This window comes from Anolis sagrei, chromosome 3 (genome assembly GCF_037176765.1).
Source record: "Anolis sagrei isolate rAnoSag1 chromosome 3, rAnoSag1.mat, whole genome shotgun sequence".
NCBI classification, from domain to species: Eukaryota; Metazoa; Chordata; class Lepidosauria; order Squamata; family Dactyloidae; genus Anolis; species Anolis sagrei.
In genome coordinates this window covers 197,304,073-197,323,720 of record NC_090023.1, presented here as the reverse complement: position 1 = coordinate 197,323,720, position 19,648 = coordinate 197,304,073, and the positions used below count along the sequence as shown (strand labels likewise).

The 19,648-nt window shown below is 37.2% G+C and overlaps 1 protein-coding gene across 6 annotated transcripts in view; it reads right to left on the bottom strand.

The window, feature by feature from the left end:
* The window catches only part of CTBP2 (C-terminal binding protein 2), a 288,894-nt gene that overhangs the window by 87,062 nt on the left and 182,184 nt on the right, over positions 1 to 19,648 (bottom strand). For 2 of the 6 annotated variants that reach the window (XM_060768607.2, XM_060768609.2), the window contains exon 1: positions 12,191 to 14,317. The exons of 3 other annotated variants lie outside the window; for them this stretch is intronic. In XM_060768607.2, the coding sequence (XP_060624590.2) occupies positions 12,191 to 13,961 (1,771 nt within the window). In that variant the 5' untranslated portion in view covers positions 13,962 to 14,317. Of the gene's footprint in view, positions 1 to 12,190; positions 14,320 to 19,648 lie in introns of those variants that run through there. One more of the 6 variants, XM_060768610.2, reaches the window with a different exon arrangement.

The following is a 19,648-nucleotide window of genomic DNA, read 5'->3' as shown; positions in this document are numbered from 1 at the left end:
TTCTCATTGAAATACTAATAAGTTTATATTTGTTAAAATTGTTCTTCATTTTAATTACTGTATTGTTTTAAAGTGTTTTTTGCACTACAAATAAGATATGTGCAGTGTGCATAGGAATTCATTCATGTTTTTTTTCAAATTATAATCTGGCTTTCCAACAGTTTGAGGGACTGTGACCTGGCCCTCTGTTTAAAAAGTTTGAGGACCCCTGGTCTATGCCATTGAGTAATTTGCACATCGCTAATATGACAGACTGAAATAAAGGAAACTGTCACATCTTACTAAGTACTATCTATAAAAAGCAGTAAGGATTTCAGATGTTATTGGACTGAAAGTCACACCATCCGTAGCCAGGATAACCAATGATGAATATCAGAAATTGCGTTTCAACACCATCTGAAGAGCCATATGAGTCTTATGCTAATCCACATTGATCAGCTGCATCTACTAGACTTCTGGACAAAAAGACTTTCTAAACTTTGTTAGAAGATTACAGATGTTAGAAGAGTACAGACTTTTTAAAGAACCCTTTAGGTTTTGAAGTCTACTTCTTATCAGGACCTTTTAGAGGTAAAATGCAAAGTGATAGACATGGAAAGCTGACAAGCAGAACATCAAAGAGTTGTATTTGTCCTCTCTGTGCCCTCCATACTACATTGTATGTTTTTTTTAATACAGTAGAATCTCGCTTATCCAACCTTTACTTATCCAACATTCTGCATTATCCAATGCAGTCTGCCTCCCGCCCGGATCCACAGGTGAGGGAAGTGGTGTGCATATTTACCTGTGGAATAAATATACATTCCAGGGTGGGAGAAAAAAAGAACCCTTGTCTGTTGTGGCGCTAAATTCGTAAATACAGTAATTACTACATAACCTTACTGTGTATTGAACTGCTTTTAACCTGGCAAACTGTTTTAATGTATATTGATATTTATTTTTTAGGCATTTGATTGTATTTTATGATGTGTTTTATTGTTTTAGCATCGAATTGTTGCCTGTTGGTAGTCGTCCTGAGTCCCTCCTCGGAGGTCGATAATACGGGGTACAAATGCTCCAAATAAATATTTTTTTCTCAATTTGTGGTAAAAGATGATGTTTTGGTGCTTAATTTGTATAATCATAATATAATTTGACATTTAATAGACTTTTCCTTAATCCCTTATTATCCAATGTTCTGCCAGCCCATTTATATTGGATAAGCAAGACTACTGTATGTTGAAAAGAGAAACTCCTTATGCTTGGGAAGGACCTTCATTCTATAAGAGTTATATTGCTTCCTATAAATAAGTAAAGATACAGCAATGAGATCCAATGGAAAAGGTAATCTGGCATAGACGAATGAACCAGAACTGCAATTGTGTTTGCCATGTCACAGACTTGGCTAGTTTTTTATAGGATGCTCTGTCTAGCTCACCCAAACATATGCTTTTGCAACCATCTCTTCAGATCATTCCTAGTCAGTCTACATTTTATAAAAATCAATAATGAAAACTACTTTATAAGATTTATGAAGTTTATTTCCAGAGTCACATGGGACAGCTATAGCATAAAAGACTATATTAGAAATCCTAGATAATTCTTCTTCAGTCAGTATGGGTCTCATATTACTCATAAACATTGCTACAGTTTTCAAAGTTATCTGACCTGTCCGAAATTAATAATATAACAGTAAGGCAAACATTTCCAAGAATACATACTTTTTTATTTTAACTTTTTAAATATTATTTCATACCGTGTGTTTACCCTATTGTGTTATTTCTTATTGTTTTTATTTTATTTGAGTTATTTCCTGCTGTATGTGTTTTATTTTGTTTTATTGTAATTGTTGAGCTTGGCCTCATGTTAGCTGCCCTGAGCCCCTGTGGGGAGATGGTGGCGGGGTATAAATAAAGATGATGATGATGATGATGATTGTTATTACATACATACATTTAATTAATTAATTGTATTTCTAAGATCCAGAACAAATTTGTGAGACGTGTTATTTGTTTATTTTTGAAATCACCTCCATATTGGCTGCACAAGTGAATTACTTGTTTTCCCAGAAAGAGAGAACATACTGAACCCCACCAACAGGATTTAGTTTTCAGTCTCATCTTTTCAACTTCAGGCCTTGCATAGCAAAAACTCTGATTTAAAAAAAATGTGGCAAATCACTCAAAACTATTTTATAACCCTTCAATTTTGATTAATTAAGCATACCAATTTGCTGAAACATATTCAAATTTGCTATGAGCTCAAATAAAGAACCTTACAATTAGAGATAAATAGGTAAACATCCGGGATCAACACACTGTGAGCACTACTTTATGACAGATCTACTCTGATGTGTATGTGTCTGTGCCTTCAAGTCACCTGTCGACTTATCCCATTAATTTTAGAGGGTTCTTAGAAAAGAAATACTCAAAAGTAGTTGTACTAGTTCCTTCTTCTGAAATATAGCTCCTAGCATTAGTTGGTGGTTCCCCATCCAAGTATGAACCATGGTTGACGTACTGTGTAAATAATCACACATATACAAATTTGCTATTGCCATGTGGAGAACATGCACAATGTGTTCCTGGCTGAAGGTATCCAACTCAGACTCAATAGAATCCTGCAGACTTGCAAAACAATAAACTGCTCTTCAAATAAATTATGCAAAACTTAAGAAAATCTACATGTTCTTGGCTGAGGAAGTCTACCTGGTAGGCTCATTTTTTCACCAAAAGCAAAAAGGCAGCCTGGAAACCGAGTAATACTAGGCAATTTTTAACATGAAGCAGCTTCATAAAATAGTACAGACTTTTTAAAGAACCTTTTAGGTTTTGAAGTCTACTTCTTATTAGGACCTTTTAAAGGTAGAATGCAAAGTGATAGACATGGAAAGCTGACGAGCAGAACATCAAAGAGTTGTATTTGGCCTCTCTATGCCCTCCATACTACATTGACTCCAGGGCCCTGAAAAGAGGTCAAGAGAGACCCACTAACTTATGACAATTTATAGCACCCTCTTAGATGTGGCCATCTCTCACACTATTTTGTGTAACTGTTATCTGTACATATGTATGAGACTGAACTATGAGTTAAATATGCATTTATGGAGAGAGGGGTCAAATTTGTGCACGAAGCTGTAGGGTGATAGTTGTCATGCCATGGTAGCAATAAAATGACATGTGAGCTAATAGAAAGTTTGTGAACAACAGGGGTTAATGTTTAGCTGCCTTCCTGCTTAGAACAAAAGAGGAGAGAAGCCAACCTCTATAACTTAATCACAAATCAGCAGTGTAATTCATCACCTTTCATCAACTTCCTTTTTATATCCTCATGTATCACTGATAAAATTACATAGCTGGGGAAGGTCCATATCAGCAACAAAAGATACAGGGTGAGGCAGCATAACTTCCTTTTTCAAAACTTAATAAAACCCATTGTATGAATCAGATTTTTTTTTTATAATGTAGGCGCATACCTAAAGTTTTATTTTACGTAGTTTTGAAGATCAAATTAGGTAGGTGACGTCCCCCATTATACTCCAGCCTCTCGAACGAGTCCACTAGCGCTCTGCTACGTCTTCAACTGACTGAATAGCGCCCATTTTAAAAAAGGAAGTTATGCTTCCTCACCCTAGGTTCTCAAAATGTACACAGTAGGTTCTCAAAATGTACACAGGCACTGTATATAGCTATATTTATTCAAAAATTGTGATACCATTTTACATCTGGAGGATGAAGTAAATAATTCAAAGAGTTGACAATTCTGTTTAACTCTAAAATTGCCCATGATTTATCAAGATGAAATTGCGCATGTTTTTTGTTCATGGCATGAGCAGCATTTGGACACCTTAAGTGGGAAAAAGCCTTCTGCATTAAATCATTCTTTTATCTTGAAACCAGTGTTGTCATTACTCGTTCTTCTACTTTAGGATCTAGCAAGCATGAGCCATACCCAGATTAACACTGAGCTGTTAGTGGTTATAGTTTGTCAGGACAATGTGCAGATCAAGTAAGATTTACATGCTTAAGGTAGACATAATGCTGCCAGCTTCGTAACCATAGTTAAGAGATTAGAACTGGGATGTGGACTGTGGTACTCTTCCTTCTTCAATGTTAACTCTTCTTCTGTGTTTGTAAATTCATTACAGATTTGAGTTGTGTACTAGAGTCAGTCTTCCACCTTTGCAGGTTTGACTTCGGTGGATTTCATTATTTGCAGGTTGGATTCATATGGTCTTTCAAGGTCCCCCAGTGCAATTCTATGGTCAACCTCAAGCAAAAGTGTCAAACTGGAGAACCTAGAGATACCTAAAAAGGTGTTCTCCTATTTTTATTTTTATTAAAATTCACGTTCACATGGTTCTGAGCCCCTTACTTCAGTGAACTAGAGGGTTGACTATATCGCTACCAACAAAGATCAACATTAACCACAGTTATCGTTCCATTCATTTGAAACCGGGGACTGAAGCTTGCTTTCAAACATTTGTCTTGGTTATGCTGCCCATAGAAATTGTGTGATCCTGAGTTTCAGCTACCTCTGTTCCTCTGTTTCGCTTATCCATATGTGAGGAAAGAACAGATTCTGTATTTATTTTGCATAATCCCCAGCCTAATATCCCATATAAACTTGGAAAGACAGTAACTTGTTTTAACTGTAGATGGCTAACACAAATATGGATCAATCTGTGGCGGCATTCCCTTGTCTACACATCTAGTAAACTATGGAAGGAACTTCTTAACATAACTAGAGCCAAGTGTGAAACAGTTATTTTTTGAGATACAACACTCTGAATGTGCCAGTCAATGCGGTCAGTAATGATGATTGAAAACTGTTACTATAAAAAGTAACAATTCAAGACCTGTGGCTTATGTAGATTATATATTTACAGCCTTTTAGTGAGATTGCTAACTAATGTAACTGTATCATGAGCCTCAAATAACTTCATCGTGAGCTGAAAGAGATTATTTCTAAATCTAAATTCACGACACTTTCAGTTTTTCATGGTTTCCAACTGTTTTTCTAACCAAAGCTTGAAACAGAGGTAGGTATGAAAGGCATTTAAAATGGTTGTCATTGCTGGGTTACCAAGGTTAATCTTTTACATTTTCAGAGAGAATTACTTGGCAAAGGAATCAGTATTCAGCCAGTCTTTATTACTGATGTTACAGAGTTTCAGGATTGGGAGCAGAGAATTCGGAAATGACTCTCCCAGCTTGCAAGTAACAAACTTTTTCTTATCACAGCCCAAATTCCATGGTATCTCAACTAGGCTCATGAATGAACTATTTTAATCTGATATGCCCACACTGTATTCCTCCAAACTAATCTCAAATAGAATTAACAATGGGACTCAATGTATCAAGTTCTGTGATACAAAAATATGGCTGTTTGAGCAAGCGTTTGGAAAGGCAGTGTAACAGACATAGGAATATGGAACGACTGGATGAGATTGGACCTTGATTTTAACTAGGAGACGTTGATAATCTATGTTTTATTGACCTTGTTATGATTGTATTTTTATGTTAATGTTTTAAATGTTTTATGATGTTGCTGGGCATTGATTTTTGCCTCTGTAAACCACCTTGAGTCGCCTGTGGGCTGAGGAAGTATGTAGTAAATAAATAAATAATATTCTTGGAAATAATAATTTTCAATATCCAATTGGCTCTTACTAATTGACAGCTCTAGAAACAAATAAACAAAAATGGATAGTTTTCACTGGGATCTTCCTATTGGTAAGACTGAGACTGAATCAATAGCAAAAAGTCAATCTCTCTTTTGGGTCTCTTCTGCACTGTATTGTTGCATGTAACAGTGATCTTAATATAAAGAGAAAGAATACAGAAGTTCACACAAGTTATAAAAGAAGAGCTCAACTTGGGAAAACAGTGACTACGCCTAACTCTAGGTAAAGGTTTTCCCGTGACATTAAGTCCAGTCGTGTCCAACTCTGGGGGTTGGTGCCCATCTCCATTTCTAAGCCGACATTGTCCCGAGACACCTCCAAGGTCATGTGGCCAGCATGACTTCATTGAGCGCTGTTACCTTCCCACCAGAGCAGCACCTATTGATTTACTCACAATTGCATGTTTTCGAATTGCTAGGTTGGCTAGGTTTCGAACTGGAAGGTAACCCTAGCTGTTACCTTTCCACCGGAGCAGCACCTATTGATTTACTCACATTTGTATGCTTTCAAACTGCTAGGTTGGCAGAAGCTGGGGCTAATAGTGGGAACTCACGCCACTCCCCAGATTCGAACCTGTGACCTTTCAGTTCAGCAGGTCAGCTCTTTAACCCATTGTGCCACCGGGGGGGGGGGGGCGTTCCTTAGTCTAGTTCTAATTGGTTACTAAAAGTTAGCAACAAATTGCAGTCCCATTCCTTCCTTTACATTTCCAGGGAAATGTTGGGAACAATAAGAGGTTTGGCAGATTTATAAAAAATGAAAAGAGACCCAGTTGTTTGCTTTCTAGAGAATGCTCTAACAATGTTCAGAAATAATGAGGCCAACTAAAGCCTGTCTCCCTTTTTTGTGTTCAGCATTCTTATAATATTGGCCTCTCCCATTATGGATAACAAAAAAGATCTCTGCCTTACTCTTTCCTTTCCCAATTTGAGTCACTAAATTAAACTGTACCAAATTATTCCTACACTCATTTTGTAAAGTATTTGAAATACATTGCTTTTCCACCTCATTAGAATATCATTTTTTGTGGATAAAGCATAGTAACTGTCTACTCCAGTACTGGGGAATGAATTAATTGGCAAGTTAAGGCAGTGTTTTGTAAAATAGGAAACTAGTAGGTGTGGGGCCATGTTCAAGCAATGGCAATTTATTTTCAGTCTTTAACCCTATTTGTTACATTCTTTTCAGTAGTCTGACTTCAGGCAACTTATAAAAGCAACACACAGTACCAATATAACACCATTGCTTCTAAAATTTAACATTTATATTCATCCTAATGAGAAATCCATGTACATTTAGTATGCTTTAATAGTAATTGGAGGTTAGCACAATAATCCTCCGTATTGCAAAATGCAACGCAGGAAATGAGACTGACTGAGTGGCATCCCCATGGTCTTGTATGGCGTTCATATCAGAGAAGAGATTCACACTAGTCAGATTTATAAATCTGCAATAATTGTGTTACACAAGTTCTCAGAACCACTGAACAAACCACTTGAACAAGAATTTGAAAACACAACAAAACTGACCATATTTGAAGCCAGACAATTAAAAGGACTCAACAGTAGGGATGCCAATCTTCCCCTATTCTGTTCTTTCACATAGGAATGAAGAATAAAAAGAAAATTCTCCTTGCAGAGTGGTATGTGTTTTGAAAAAATTCTACTCCTATTTCAGAACAATTTAGTGTAATTTTAGTGTATTTTTTTAAACATTTTTTGCTTTAAAAATTAACTCAATGGGTATTTTAGTGAGAAAATTTCAGTATGTTCTCTACATCCATTTACAAAACTTTTATTATGAATATTTTCAGTTTGGTTCCAACCATGTATCTATAAGGTGAAAAAATGGTCCAAACAATGAAATGAAAAACATGAACATATGAAAAATGTGGACTCGGCTCCTCTCTGGGACTTAATTTAAGGAGGTTCAATTCATATTGTGAAATATGTAGTATTGCTCACATTCAACCTTCATTACCTTGGTTTCTTCCTTACCTCCTTTCAATTTATTGACTCCCTATGTTATAATTTAGGACAGTGGGGAACTCCATGGGGCAGTGGGATGAATACATGGGGCAGTAGGGGAAACCATTTGACCAGCGCCTTGAATCACCCCCTTATCATCCTACAGTACTTTCCATCTACCTTTGACTTCACCCTGCGCTGTCCCCGGCTTAGCCAATGACTACACGGGTAGTTACCCATATTCCCAAGGTAGCCTCTCAACATGCTACCAAGACACAGCTAGAACGGAGCCAGGACAGAATCCCACCGGAAGTAGCTCCATGTCATGTGATGGGCTCTGGTAGGCTCCATTCTGGTTGCATCTCAGCTGTGTCCTAGGACAGGGAAAAAGCCCCATCTGCTGAGGTCCTTAGTACAAATTCCTTGTTTTTTCTTCATGCATGTGTGTGTGTTACATGTGTGTGTGTGTGTATAGGTTGTTCACATCAAAGTGTATTGCAAATACTACTGTTACAACTTTTCTTCCCTTAAATAAATACCATTAATGCTTGGCTGTCATTGCCATCAAAACATCTGTAAGTTGCAAACATCCTAAATGTAAAAACTACTCACTAAATTTGGGAAGGGGGTATATTTTTATTTATTTGCTACTTTCCTGTCACCTCCAGACCTTCAAAAACAAATCTGCTCTAGAAAGAAAACAATTGCTCCTGGACAATGCAAAAAGTTGCATTGGTGGGTCTATGGAAGGAAACACACATACCACTTCTCCATCACTCTCTCTAGTGGGATCCTGTGATGACTTTCAAACACTACTGCATATGGGTAGAAGTTATTTCTTTCTTTTTTACTTTATTTATACTCTGCCACTATCTCCCCCAACGGGGACTCGGGGTGGCTTACATGAGGCCAAGCCCAAGCAACAAATTACAGCAAAATAAAACCAAAAACACAAGCAACAAACAACAATATCATAAGTACACAAAAGCATATGAATACATTAGCAATATAAAATTACAATAAGTTTTGGACCCAACCAGTACAATGTGATCTACTCTCATCAAAGTCACTGACATTATTAAGTCAGCTTTACTCTCTGCTAAGTTGGATTTGCAGTTTAAACAAAATCTACACTACCCATAAAAATGCTCTTTAAAATCAACATTAAAATTGTACCCACCATAAAATATATGCTGGAGTGTATATATCATAAATTTGCACACGATAAAAATAATGCTTTATGTGCGAACAATGCAGTCAGTCAAAATGACTGAAATTTAATGGGCAACTACAAGCACGTATCAAAATGGATTAACAATGCAATCTTACCCATATTGATACAGAAGGAGTCTCTTGTGAATTTAGTGAGTATAGGGAATGTGTTTAGGATTAGTGTTTTTCAATTAACTTCTTTCCCCACTTTTAAAGTTATACCAAAAGATATTCAAGTGCTGTGCATGTCTCCCTGCTACTAGAAAATAAAAAGTATGGATATTCTACTTTGGACACTTTGGCACAACAAATATATCCCATTTACTATTTTTAAACTTGAGGTTATAATGCATGGGCATCAATTTATTGTTAAAGTATGGTGGCTATGAATGGATTTGCATAAAGACATACATTTTTACCTAATTCAGTTATATTGGAACTCTCATTTCGCTCACATTTGGATCCTACCTTGACTCGTAGTTAAATATGCATTTTAAGACAATGGGAAAAATACTTTCCTCTGTTGTTTTGGACGGGGATAAAAACCGGGGTGGGGGAGTGGGGTGGGGGAAGAGAGACAAGAATACAGACAAATTTTAGCTGAAGGTCCTACTTCAGCCAAACCCTTTCAGTGACTTCAATAGAAAGATAATCTTCCTGTGATTATGACCAAACCCTCTCGTTGCTTAGCAACACATAATTAAGGAATATGTTTTCAGATCCGCTTTGCAAGCTGGCCATTATCAGATGAAATTACTGGAGCAACAAATGTCATCCTCATGCAAATGAATTGGTTGTAGAGAAAGAACGTTTGACTCAAGAAGGGAGCTGCTCTGCATCTCAACATTGCAGTTGGTATTGTCTTACGTTAGACTACCAGTGGAAAAAAGGAAGCCACCTTCTCTCCCAAATATTCAATTAAAGGAGAACGATGAAAGAGTAAAAAGTAAATATAGATATTTTCAAGCATCATGGAAACAATACACAGATAATCTCTATTCCGAGGCATTTGTGATCAGGACGCCCCCCCCCCCCCCCAAGTCATTCAAACAATTTCCAGCATTTTAAGAGCCAATATTTCTCTCTGACCTGCGAATATATGAAATTTTCAGTGTTCACAATTATTAGAAGATGTTAATGATGATGATGATGATAATAAAAATTATTATTATTATTCTTTATAGACTACCCTCTCTCCCCAAGGGTACTCAGAGCGGTTTACACACAAAAAAGGCAGACATTCAATGCCCAAACTCAAATACAAACATTTAAAAGCTTTGGTTATTGTATAACTGTATTTATTGGCTGTTTATTTCTTGTTCTAACTCTATCCCCGCCATTGAATTAGGGATTTATTCTCACTAAACAACAAATGAAAGAAGTGTTGGGTTATTGGCTGCCACTAGATATTGTTTTTTCAATAAGCATTTTGTTGCTCAAAACTAAGAATTTCTTGATTTGTATCAAAAAAGATACTGAGCATGTTTTAAAAAAACTATCCAGTTAGTGCCAGTTGCAACCACTATAACCATGAGCCCCGTTTCTTCCAATATGATTTTAAAAAGAATCAGGAAGTTTCTATTTTGGCATAATAAGGATTTAAAATTTGATAGTACAGCATCATATCTCTCAATTTAAGCATCATTTTTTTTTCGAAAAAGTTTTTTTTAAAATTTATACCATCTCATCTAGTTTCTAATATATATTATACACACAGTGTTCTGGTCTAAACAAGACAGTATTTTCCAGTCTTATGTCCAGTAGATGTTTTGCCCTATTCGTTGCTTTATACACGGCCATTCACCATCCTGACTGGAGCTAATGGAAACACCCGAGTGATACAATTTATGAATATATATATGTGCTTATTTCAGAGATCCAAAAACCTAACTAAAAAGCCATCAGTGCTGAAAACAAAAAGACACAAAATTTGAATTTTGAAAGTTTAAATCAATCGCCTCCTCATTTAATATAAATATAATTTAATACAGCTGTTGCGTATTGAGATTCTTCCTATCTATATTATTATTATTATTATTATTATTATTATTATTATTATTATTATTATTAATTGCCCTATCTTCCCGAAGGGACTCACGGCGGTATCCAACAAAAAATGGCAAACATTCAATGCCATGATATGACAGAGAAATAAACAAACCAAATCAAAGCGATGAGTAAAACAACATCAATATAAACTTATAATGACTATAAAGTAGATACTCTAAGATGCCACATAGACCAAGGAATAATTCAAAATATATTAAACAGTAGTAGAAGAAAGTTAAGGGCGTATTTAAATAGAACTCACTCTGAAATAAAATGGATAGCTTTGGTAAAGGTTTCAGTTGGTTTTCTTGGTCTATGTTTTTCAATGAGACATGCAACTCATGCACAGAATTATTTGCTCAGCAGGAAGTTCCATGCAATTCAATTGATTTACTCCCAAGTAGGCAAATATAAAATATACTATTACACAACACAGTGCACATAACATTCACTGCAGCATGAGGAATATTTGCCAGCTTATGCCTAGAAGAGTTATGTCAGCTCATATAGTTATTAATAAAGGAAACTGCAACTATTTAAGTGATGTTGTTCTTGACCATATCCATTATTCGAAATGAGTTTTTGAACTTGGTCTTTGGTTAATATTGTCAACTTCAAAAACTTATCAACTCATGTATTCAGGGCAAAAGCAGCAAGGAAGAAGGGAAGTCAGGGAAAAGCATTTTTATCACTCCGATGGTTAATGATTAGCTTTATCAATAAATGTAGAATTGTTGTGTTAACTGTTTCTATGCACCTATTTGCAACAAAAATTCAGTTTATTTGGGACAGCCAACTATTGAAAGAAAAAAGAAAGAAAGAAAATAGTAGAAAAACAATCACTACAAACTTTGGCCAATTTAATAAGACTGTATCATTACTTACTTTTTCCCCCAAGAAAAAAAACGTATGCTGATAACAATTGGGAGAAGTAAGTCTAAAAATGAAATCCTTCAGATTAATTGCCTAGAAAGTGTATAGTATCTAATCTTCTGTTTCTTGCACACACACACCCCCGCCCAAAAATCCACAATTCATCGTGGAACAATGGTTTTGGCATATTTGCTGCCAACAGGAATTTCTAAAAGCAACCCTCAATAAAATCACACCGTTAATCCCAGAGCTGGCATGATTTATTATATAGAGAGTAGATTAACACTGCCTCACGCTGATTTATGAAACTATCTGTTTAATAGTTTGTTTCTAACGTTATTAGAACACTGAATATTTTTTCTAAACAACACAAATACAAGAGTCCTAAGGAAAGCTACAGAGTAATATATTTGAAAATAATTACTTGGCTCCGGTGATGCCATAGTAGAGACAATGACTGGTGGCCCTGTGCGTCTTGTAACTTTCTGATACGGAGAATGCTGCATCGGAAAACCCGGTCCTGCTGGTGCCAGGTTGGGTTCCATTTGGGATCCTTGCTTTCGAAGGAGTTGAGGACTGTTATGAGGACTGTGCATTGGGGACAACGGTGGATTCCTTTCCCTCTTCATCAGCTCCATGGGTACAGTGTACGTGGTTGAGTATGCTGTTTTGGGACTTGGATGTGGGTTTGACTGTAGTGCGTTCATAGGTATGCCTGCTGGAGAAGAATAGCCAGTTGTTTGTCGGGCTTGCAGGTTGCATGGACTGGAAGCACCATAGGCAGAGCTAGAAGCACCATAGGCAGAACTGGAAGCAAAAGGGGCAATTTGATGAGTCAAGCCGGTTGCAGGGTAAGTTGCAGTTTCCAGAAGATGTTGTGTCGGGGCACTAGCAGGACGGCGACTTAATTCTGCAATTCTTGGAGAAACTGGTTGCATAGAATGGAGTTGTGGCTGATGCATTGCTGCACCATCAGCCATTGGACTGGTGGCAGGAAGCATCCCATACTCACTCTGGAGCAATTCACCTCGGTGACTAAAGCTGTTTGATCTGTGTCTTGGACGGATCATGGTGTTCTTCCTATCCTGCCTCTGCAACTGGATTTCGGTTTTGTACGTATGCGCAATTCGAGCGAGCACCCTTGCCTGCCCAAGATTCGGAGCAACTGATTTTATATCGTTCTCCTCCATCACAGCTAGCATGCCTGGAGAATCAAATCCTTGCTGCAGCAAGGCACCGAGTGTGCTTTCGGATATTCCTTCAGAACGCATAAGTGCTAAAAATTCTGGATCCACATTTCTTTTAATATCCTGTCCTGGAAAAGGTGCAGGTACCTGAGCATGAGAAGGAGTAGTGGCTGTTTCATAGCCATCGTAAGAAACCTTTGCACTGACATTTTCTCTGACTGGTCCATAGCCACGGTTTACTGGAGTGCCAGGGAGAACAACACTTCCATCAGGCGCAGGAGCTGAATTTGGGTCGACTACCAAACATGTTGGAGCAATTTGCCTGCTGCCAGCTGAATCCATAGATCTCTCCATTGTGTCATTATAAACTGGCCGGTGAGGAAAGGGTGAAGGTTCTGTGCCATATCTAGGTGTGGGAGTTTCAGCACCATACCTGGCTGGCGAAGGATCTCTGTTTCGAATCCTCTGTGCCTCGGGCATCATTTTAGTCATAGGATCCCTATACAAGCGATTTGCTTCGTGTTGGCCAGGTGACCGTACTTGCATCTGATCCCAAGCCAACCTGGCACCAGGCATGCCATAATTCGATAATGGTCTGTTAATCATGTGGTCTCTATAGTAGCGTTGATCTTTAGGTGATCTAGCCGCTAAGGATGGATCACTGTAATAATCCTGAGGTGGCAAGGAAGTTCGTGAAGACATCGCAGGCTGCCTGTCATAATAAACGAAGTCAGGAACAGAACTTTTCCGCAACGGACCTTGGCTAAAAACCGGCTCCTGGTAGGGATATGGCTCTTGTTTCATTTCAGCACCTCCCTGTAAGATGATATCATGTGGTCTATGTGTTGGCTGCTCGTACCAAGCTCCCTCGCCACCATAGGTTAGAGAATTCCTTCTCCCTGGAGGTCTCTGATAGTCAAATGGATTTTCATTTTCCCAGTTGCCTTCATACCATCCTGCAGCATCCCAGCTCTGAGAGCGGCCAATATGTTTGCTTGGAATTGGCATTGGAACCCCGTCAATATTCAGCTTAAGTACGAAAAAGGAAGCTCTCGTCAAATCTTCGGTTACACGTATAAAACAAAAACACACTGTACCGAATCCTTCTGTGGCTCCAGGAGACAGTCCAACAGGTGGTTTAGTGTTTCCAAGTGCTGCTTGAATTATTAATTCTTTGAAACTTTAGCAGGCAAAACACAGAAAATACCAAACAGTAACTCAGTCTGCTCTAAAAACAGTAGAATGGAAACGGTCTTTTCTGCACAATTCAGACACGGAAAAGGGCTGCTGTACTTAATCCAGATGGTTTATCCCTTCCTGCCTGGGATGGCTTGCTCACATGGACAACTAGTCATACAGTGTGTGAGGATTAAAGGCTAAATAAAACCCCTAAAGCTTTTGTTCCATGTGACACCATTTTAGACTGATGCAACCTAGTGCACCAGCCCACCTTAGATATAAATCCCTCTTCAGATCACAGCTACCACATGCTTATTTTTTGTATGTTTCCTATGCATATCATGGGATTTCTTTAAAATTATACCACCCTTCTCTCTTGGCAAAAAGCTTCAGCAGGAGGAGGGAGGAGATGGGGGATGGTAAGAGAGCGTCAATGTCAATTCAATCTTAATCCATCCTGATGAAATGCTAATCCACCACACAGAGCTAAGGACATATTAAACAGGAGCAGCCATCCTGACCCCAAGAAGCAGGGTATCCAAATATATAATATCACGCTCAGAAACAAGACAGGCATCTGTGCCATACTTGATGAACACTATACACTATATGCGTGCAAGCGGACACACAATACACACATACACACAAATACTGGAGGAGAGGGGAGACAAAGAATATGAGAGGCTAGTCTCAAACTAGCTTCACTAATTATTCTCCAAAAGGATTCTTTGTATTATTGCCATAATTCTCAAATCCTTTCATCATCCCAGGAAAGAAAATTGCAGAGGTGTAATCTGGAATTTATAATTTTTAAGATCTGAGAAGAGGTCAGAGAAAAAAAGGAGGATCAAAGGCTCTAAAGCTTTGGTTTTATGAAATCCAAAGACAAGGATTTTTACCGGTGGTCTTTTGGTACAATGTTCACATCTATAAAGACATGCATACAGATCAATGCATGTGCACATAAACACAATGTACACAAAAGTCTTCTATTTTATATTCTCTTGGTGCCAATGTAAATTGTACATTCATGTAAAAAAAGAGGTGAAAACCCTTAGAAAGAAGTACTCAGCCTTTGTAAACCTATTAGCTTTTGCCATGTTTTGTAAACCTATTAGCAATTTTTGCATTTGGTTAACATTCTAAAATATTGTATCAAATACTTCCCCCCCCCCATCACAAACAAAAGAAAACGTGGCAAAAGCTAAACTATCAGAAGAGTCAGTAGAAATATTCAATCAACACATTTATTATATACCTTGTCACATTTATTAAAAGGGAAGAAAACTATAGCACATACTATGAGTTCTATAATGTTTTACTTCTTTGAATCAATACAGGCACTTATGCGAAGTTTACATTTGAGACTTTAAGGAGCAAAACCAGCAGAAGAATGGTAGCCTTTTGTTGTTGTTGTTGTTGTTATTGACATTTTTAGGGCTTATCCATATTAAAGTGTTTGAAGCCCAGCCATCACATGATGGCATATTGTGCTATTATGATAGCTAAGTCACTAATGCAGTCTAATGCATCTATCATACAAATACCTCTGGGCTATATTTCTGACCCAAATACAGATGGGATGTCTTGGTAATCCCTCTTTCTTTTTTTAACTGCAGGAGACAGTGTGTGATGAAGAGGATTTGTACTCAGAATTTTATATACAGACACAACATACTTAAAATTTTCCTTGACAAGATTATGCTTATATTTTTAAAAATCTGATTTGGAACTAACAGAAAATCCAGTTGGACGAGACCAAACTTAGGTCTATAGGATGCTAGCTCATGAATCAGAGCACAATTCAGATGAATTGCTAGTTCTGCATCTGAGCTGTAGTTTTTATATCCTATTGAGGATTGTCCACTACATAGAATGCTGACCAGAGATAAATTCCTCCATCCCATTTTCTGAACTTTTAATCTTCTTTTCAAAATGGTTTTAAAAGCTCTCTTTGTGCAGCTGCACTGCTCCGGCACAGGAGCACTTACCCAGCTTCAAAAAGGAGAATGACCTCCATTATTTTGTTCCTGCCTCACCAACCATTCTCTGATCTTCTTTGTTGTTTCATGTCATTTTATTAAGACTAGAAGCAAAACAACTCCTTAGGGCTTATACAAACAGGCTGAGTATGCCTGTGGAACTTCACTTACCTCTTCCTAATTCTCCATTTTGCACCATGGTATTTTCCTATTAGTTGGAGGATAAAGAATGATGAGGATTTAGACTCTTAATCACATAATTAAACATATAGGTTATTTTTGGATATTGGTTTATCTATTTTGTTCATATGGGATCATGGAAGTGGCCCTATATGAAGGCTGAGTCGAGGGATTCTACATTCTGGTATTATGACCAAAAACTGATTGCAAATTCTATGACTTTGGCTCCACAGATTGATCTAAAATACAGAGAAGGTGGCCCAGCTCCATTAAAATTATTGCCTAATTTTGATATAATTATAAATTGAGCATCTCTTATCCGAAATCCAAATGATTCCAAGTATTAGTAGATGAGATAGCGACATCTTTGCTTTCTGATGGTTCAATGTATGCACTTCTTAGTCACTTAGAGGATCCGTTTCTCAGCTTTCATGCAAATAACATTTTCTCTAATCGACCCCATTCGTATCTATTTTGAGCATGAGTTGACCATTATACCATTGTATGACCATGTTCGACTCTCACATTATATGCCTTATGGAATGAATCAGACCATCAAGTGGGAGGACAACCAAGAAGTCCCATCCATCCTCTCGGGTACTATGTAGCCCTGGCATTGCTCCAGCACCCATCTGTTCTGTGCATCACGTGGCCTGCAAAGCAATGTTTGAGTTGGGCAACCTGGCGTAGAGGATCTTTCACATTTGATATTTTTTGAACATCCTCATTGTGCAGTCCGTGTTCTCTCTGTGTTCAAAGAGGCATTCAAGGCAGGCATGTGTGAGAGAGCCTTCGTCATTGTCCATGTCTCTGCACCACAGCATAGGGCAGCTAGAACATTCAAGTCAATCAATTGAGCTCGTAGAAATGTACTTCCAATTGAGTCTGTAGCGGCTTAAACAGAATTGCAAACGGCACATCCTGCTTTCCTGCATCGGTTCAACTCTGGCTTTAGTTCATTATTTGATGTTTACAACCTTTCAAGGTAGATGTATTCTTCTACATTTTTGAGGTCGACGCCATTGGCTGTCAATGTATACAAACTTTTTCATGTTCAAAATTATTTTAAAATATTGTGTAATTACCTTCCTGGTGATTATGAAACATAAATAAATTTCAAATCTAGATTTGGGTCCTATCACCAAGATATCTTTTTCTGTATGTATACACAAATACAGTTGTTTACAAATCCAAACTGCTTTTGGCCCAAGTATTTCAGATTCAATCTGTACCCTTTCTCTCATCATAGACTTTCTGGTGTTAAACACTGTTGAGCAATTTCTTCATCTAGGCAGCATCTTACTTTGGTCTTACTTTGTTGTATTACACTAGCGTCAGAGGTCTTTTCCCCATGTCTACATTTATATGGGAATCATTGTTATATTACAAAAGAGGAGAATCACACTAAAACAAATACGCTACCCAATATACTTTGTACAACTACATAGAAATGGCCACAATTATTTGGATACTTTTTTGATATATGGATGTTGTTAATCTTTAAGATCAGAAGGTGTCTTTAAAAGGGTTTTTTTGTTTTTACTGAACTCTCCATTGATCATATAAAATTGAAATCCACATAAAAACAAGTCTGTGTCTCCTCCCTCTTGAGAGAAGATCTCATAAAGATGTCCAGGAATACAGTATTTTGTATCATCTAACTTAAAACTCATATGGTCAGTGTAGGAAAAACACTAACCACTACTTTAAAAACATCATAAATTTACAACTTTTCTTCCCCTTTGCCTCTTCTTAATACTATATACATTCCGATTCCACTAAATACATACAATATTGTTTGTTTAATGTCTTCCATATTCACCTCGCAGTGATAGGCTATGCTGCTAGCTTTTGTGTCTGGATAATGGTTCAACATTTTAGTGCCTTTTAGTTCTTCTGCAAGAGGAATGGGAAAAATATTCTCTCAGTTTACTGTTTAGGTACCCCATGAACATATAGACAAACATCACTATGAAACTGGACTGAAAGGTGAAGGAATAATAATAATAATAATAATAATAATAATAATACGTTATTTATAATCTGCCCTCTCTCCCCAAAGGGACTCAGAAATAACTCTTACATTCTGAGTTCTTTATTCAGAACAATTAATACATATGAACAATTAAAATATAGGGAATACAGACTGAAATCTAGGTCTTATACATGGGGAAGAGGTGGCCAAGAGATACAGGATACAAACCAAAATCTTAATTTGGAACAGTGTTAAAGCAGAAATGAAAAATAGTCTGGCCATTCAAGAATAAACAAGCTTAGATTCCAAAATGAAATATATAGCCTTCAACTCTCTTCAATATCCATAAGGAAATATTCTCAGGGTTCTTTGAAAATAATTCTTTCAGAATTTCAAACACCGATTATTGGATCTTCAGTTCAAAGCTCATTCTGATAGCAAAGGAAATCTGGAAACAACTCTATGATAAAAGCCTGGATTTAGCTAACCCACAGTTTAGATTAGGCTTGCAAAATTCGGTTTATTAATAATTCTTAGAATATTGATCCCTGACCCGCATGTATAAATTAGAATAATTTTTCATTACTATCTTTTATTGAAAAGCTTAATATCTCAATCTAAGGGCTTGTCTTTGGTGGCGCTACTCAATTACTAAAATGACATTTGCAAGTATTTGTGGTAAGATGCACTAGGGGACACTTCTTTCTAGTAAAACGTAATGAAAATTAGTACAGTAATATGACCTGTCTTTTTTGGTGGAGCAGATATTGTCACATAAGAAAGGCAAGTTCCAAGTTTACACTAATGCGTAAAGATAGTAATTAATTTCCTCCTAGTTTTATATCTGGACTCTAAGTAACTCCAAGTATTATTCTTTCTTCCTCTGATAATAGTTAATATAAAAAATAGATTGAAGAAACTCAAAGCTTCTAGAGGTCATGCGGCATATCTTTTCAAAAGAAATATTAAGCAGAATTTCTCTCATTGCTTTAGGATTCAGCCCAAGTATATGGGACTAAGTTACTGGAGAAATTGGTTTCACAGTTGCTCATACATGTTGTATACAGTGTGGTGTTTACAATCATCGTTCCACAACCTCTGGCGTTAGGGGCACAGGACCCCCGTGAAAGTGAAAAACAATTAACTAAAACGCTATTTTTTAGCACAACTCTAGGGATTTCTAAATCTTCCATCATTACACAATGGCTGATTTACACAGGAAGCGGGCCACATAATTGAATTGGAGGACCTAGAGATTCGTACACAGGCATTCTCTCTAGAAATTCTTTGGTCCCTGCTGTATGACTGGAGCAAGGTGACCATAATCACACTGGAGGACCTAGAGATTCCTCGAGAGACTCCATGAATGATCAAATCCA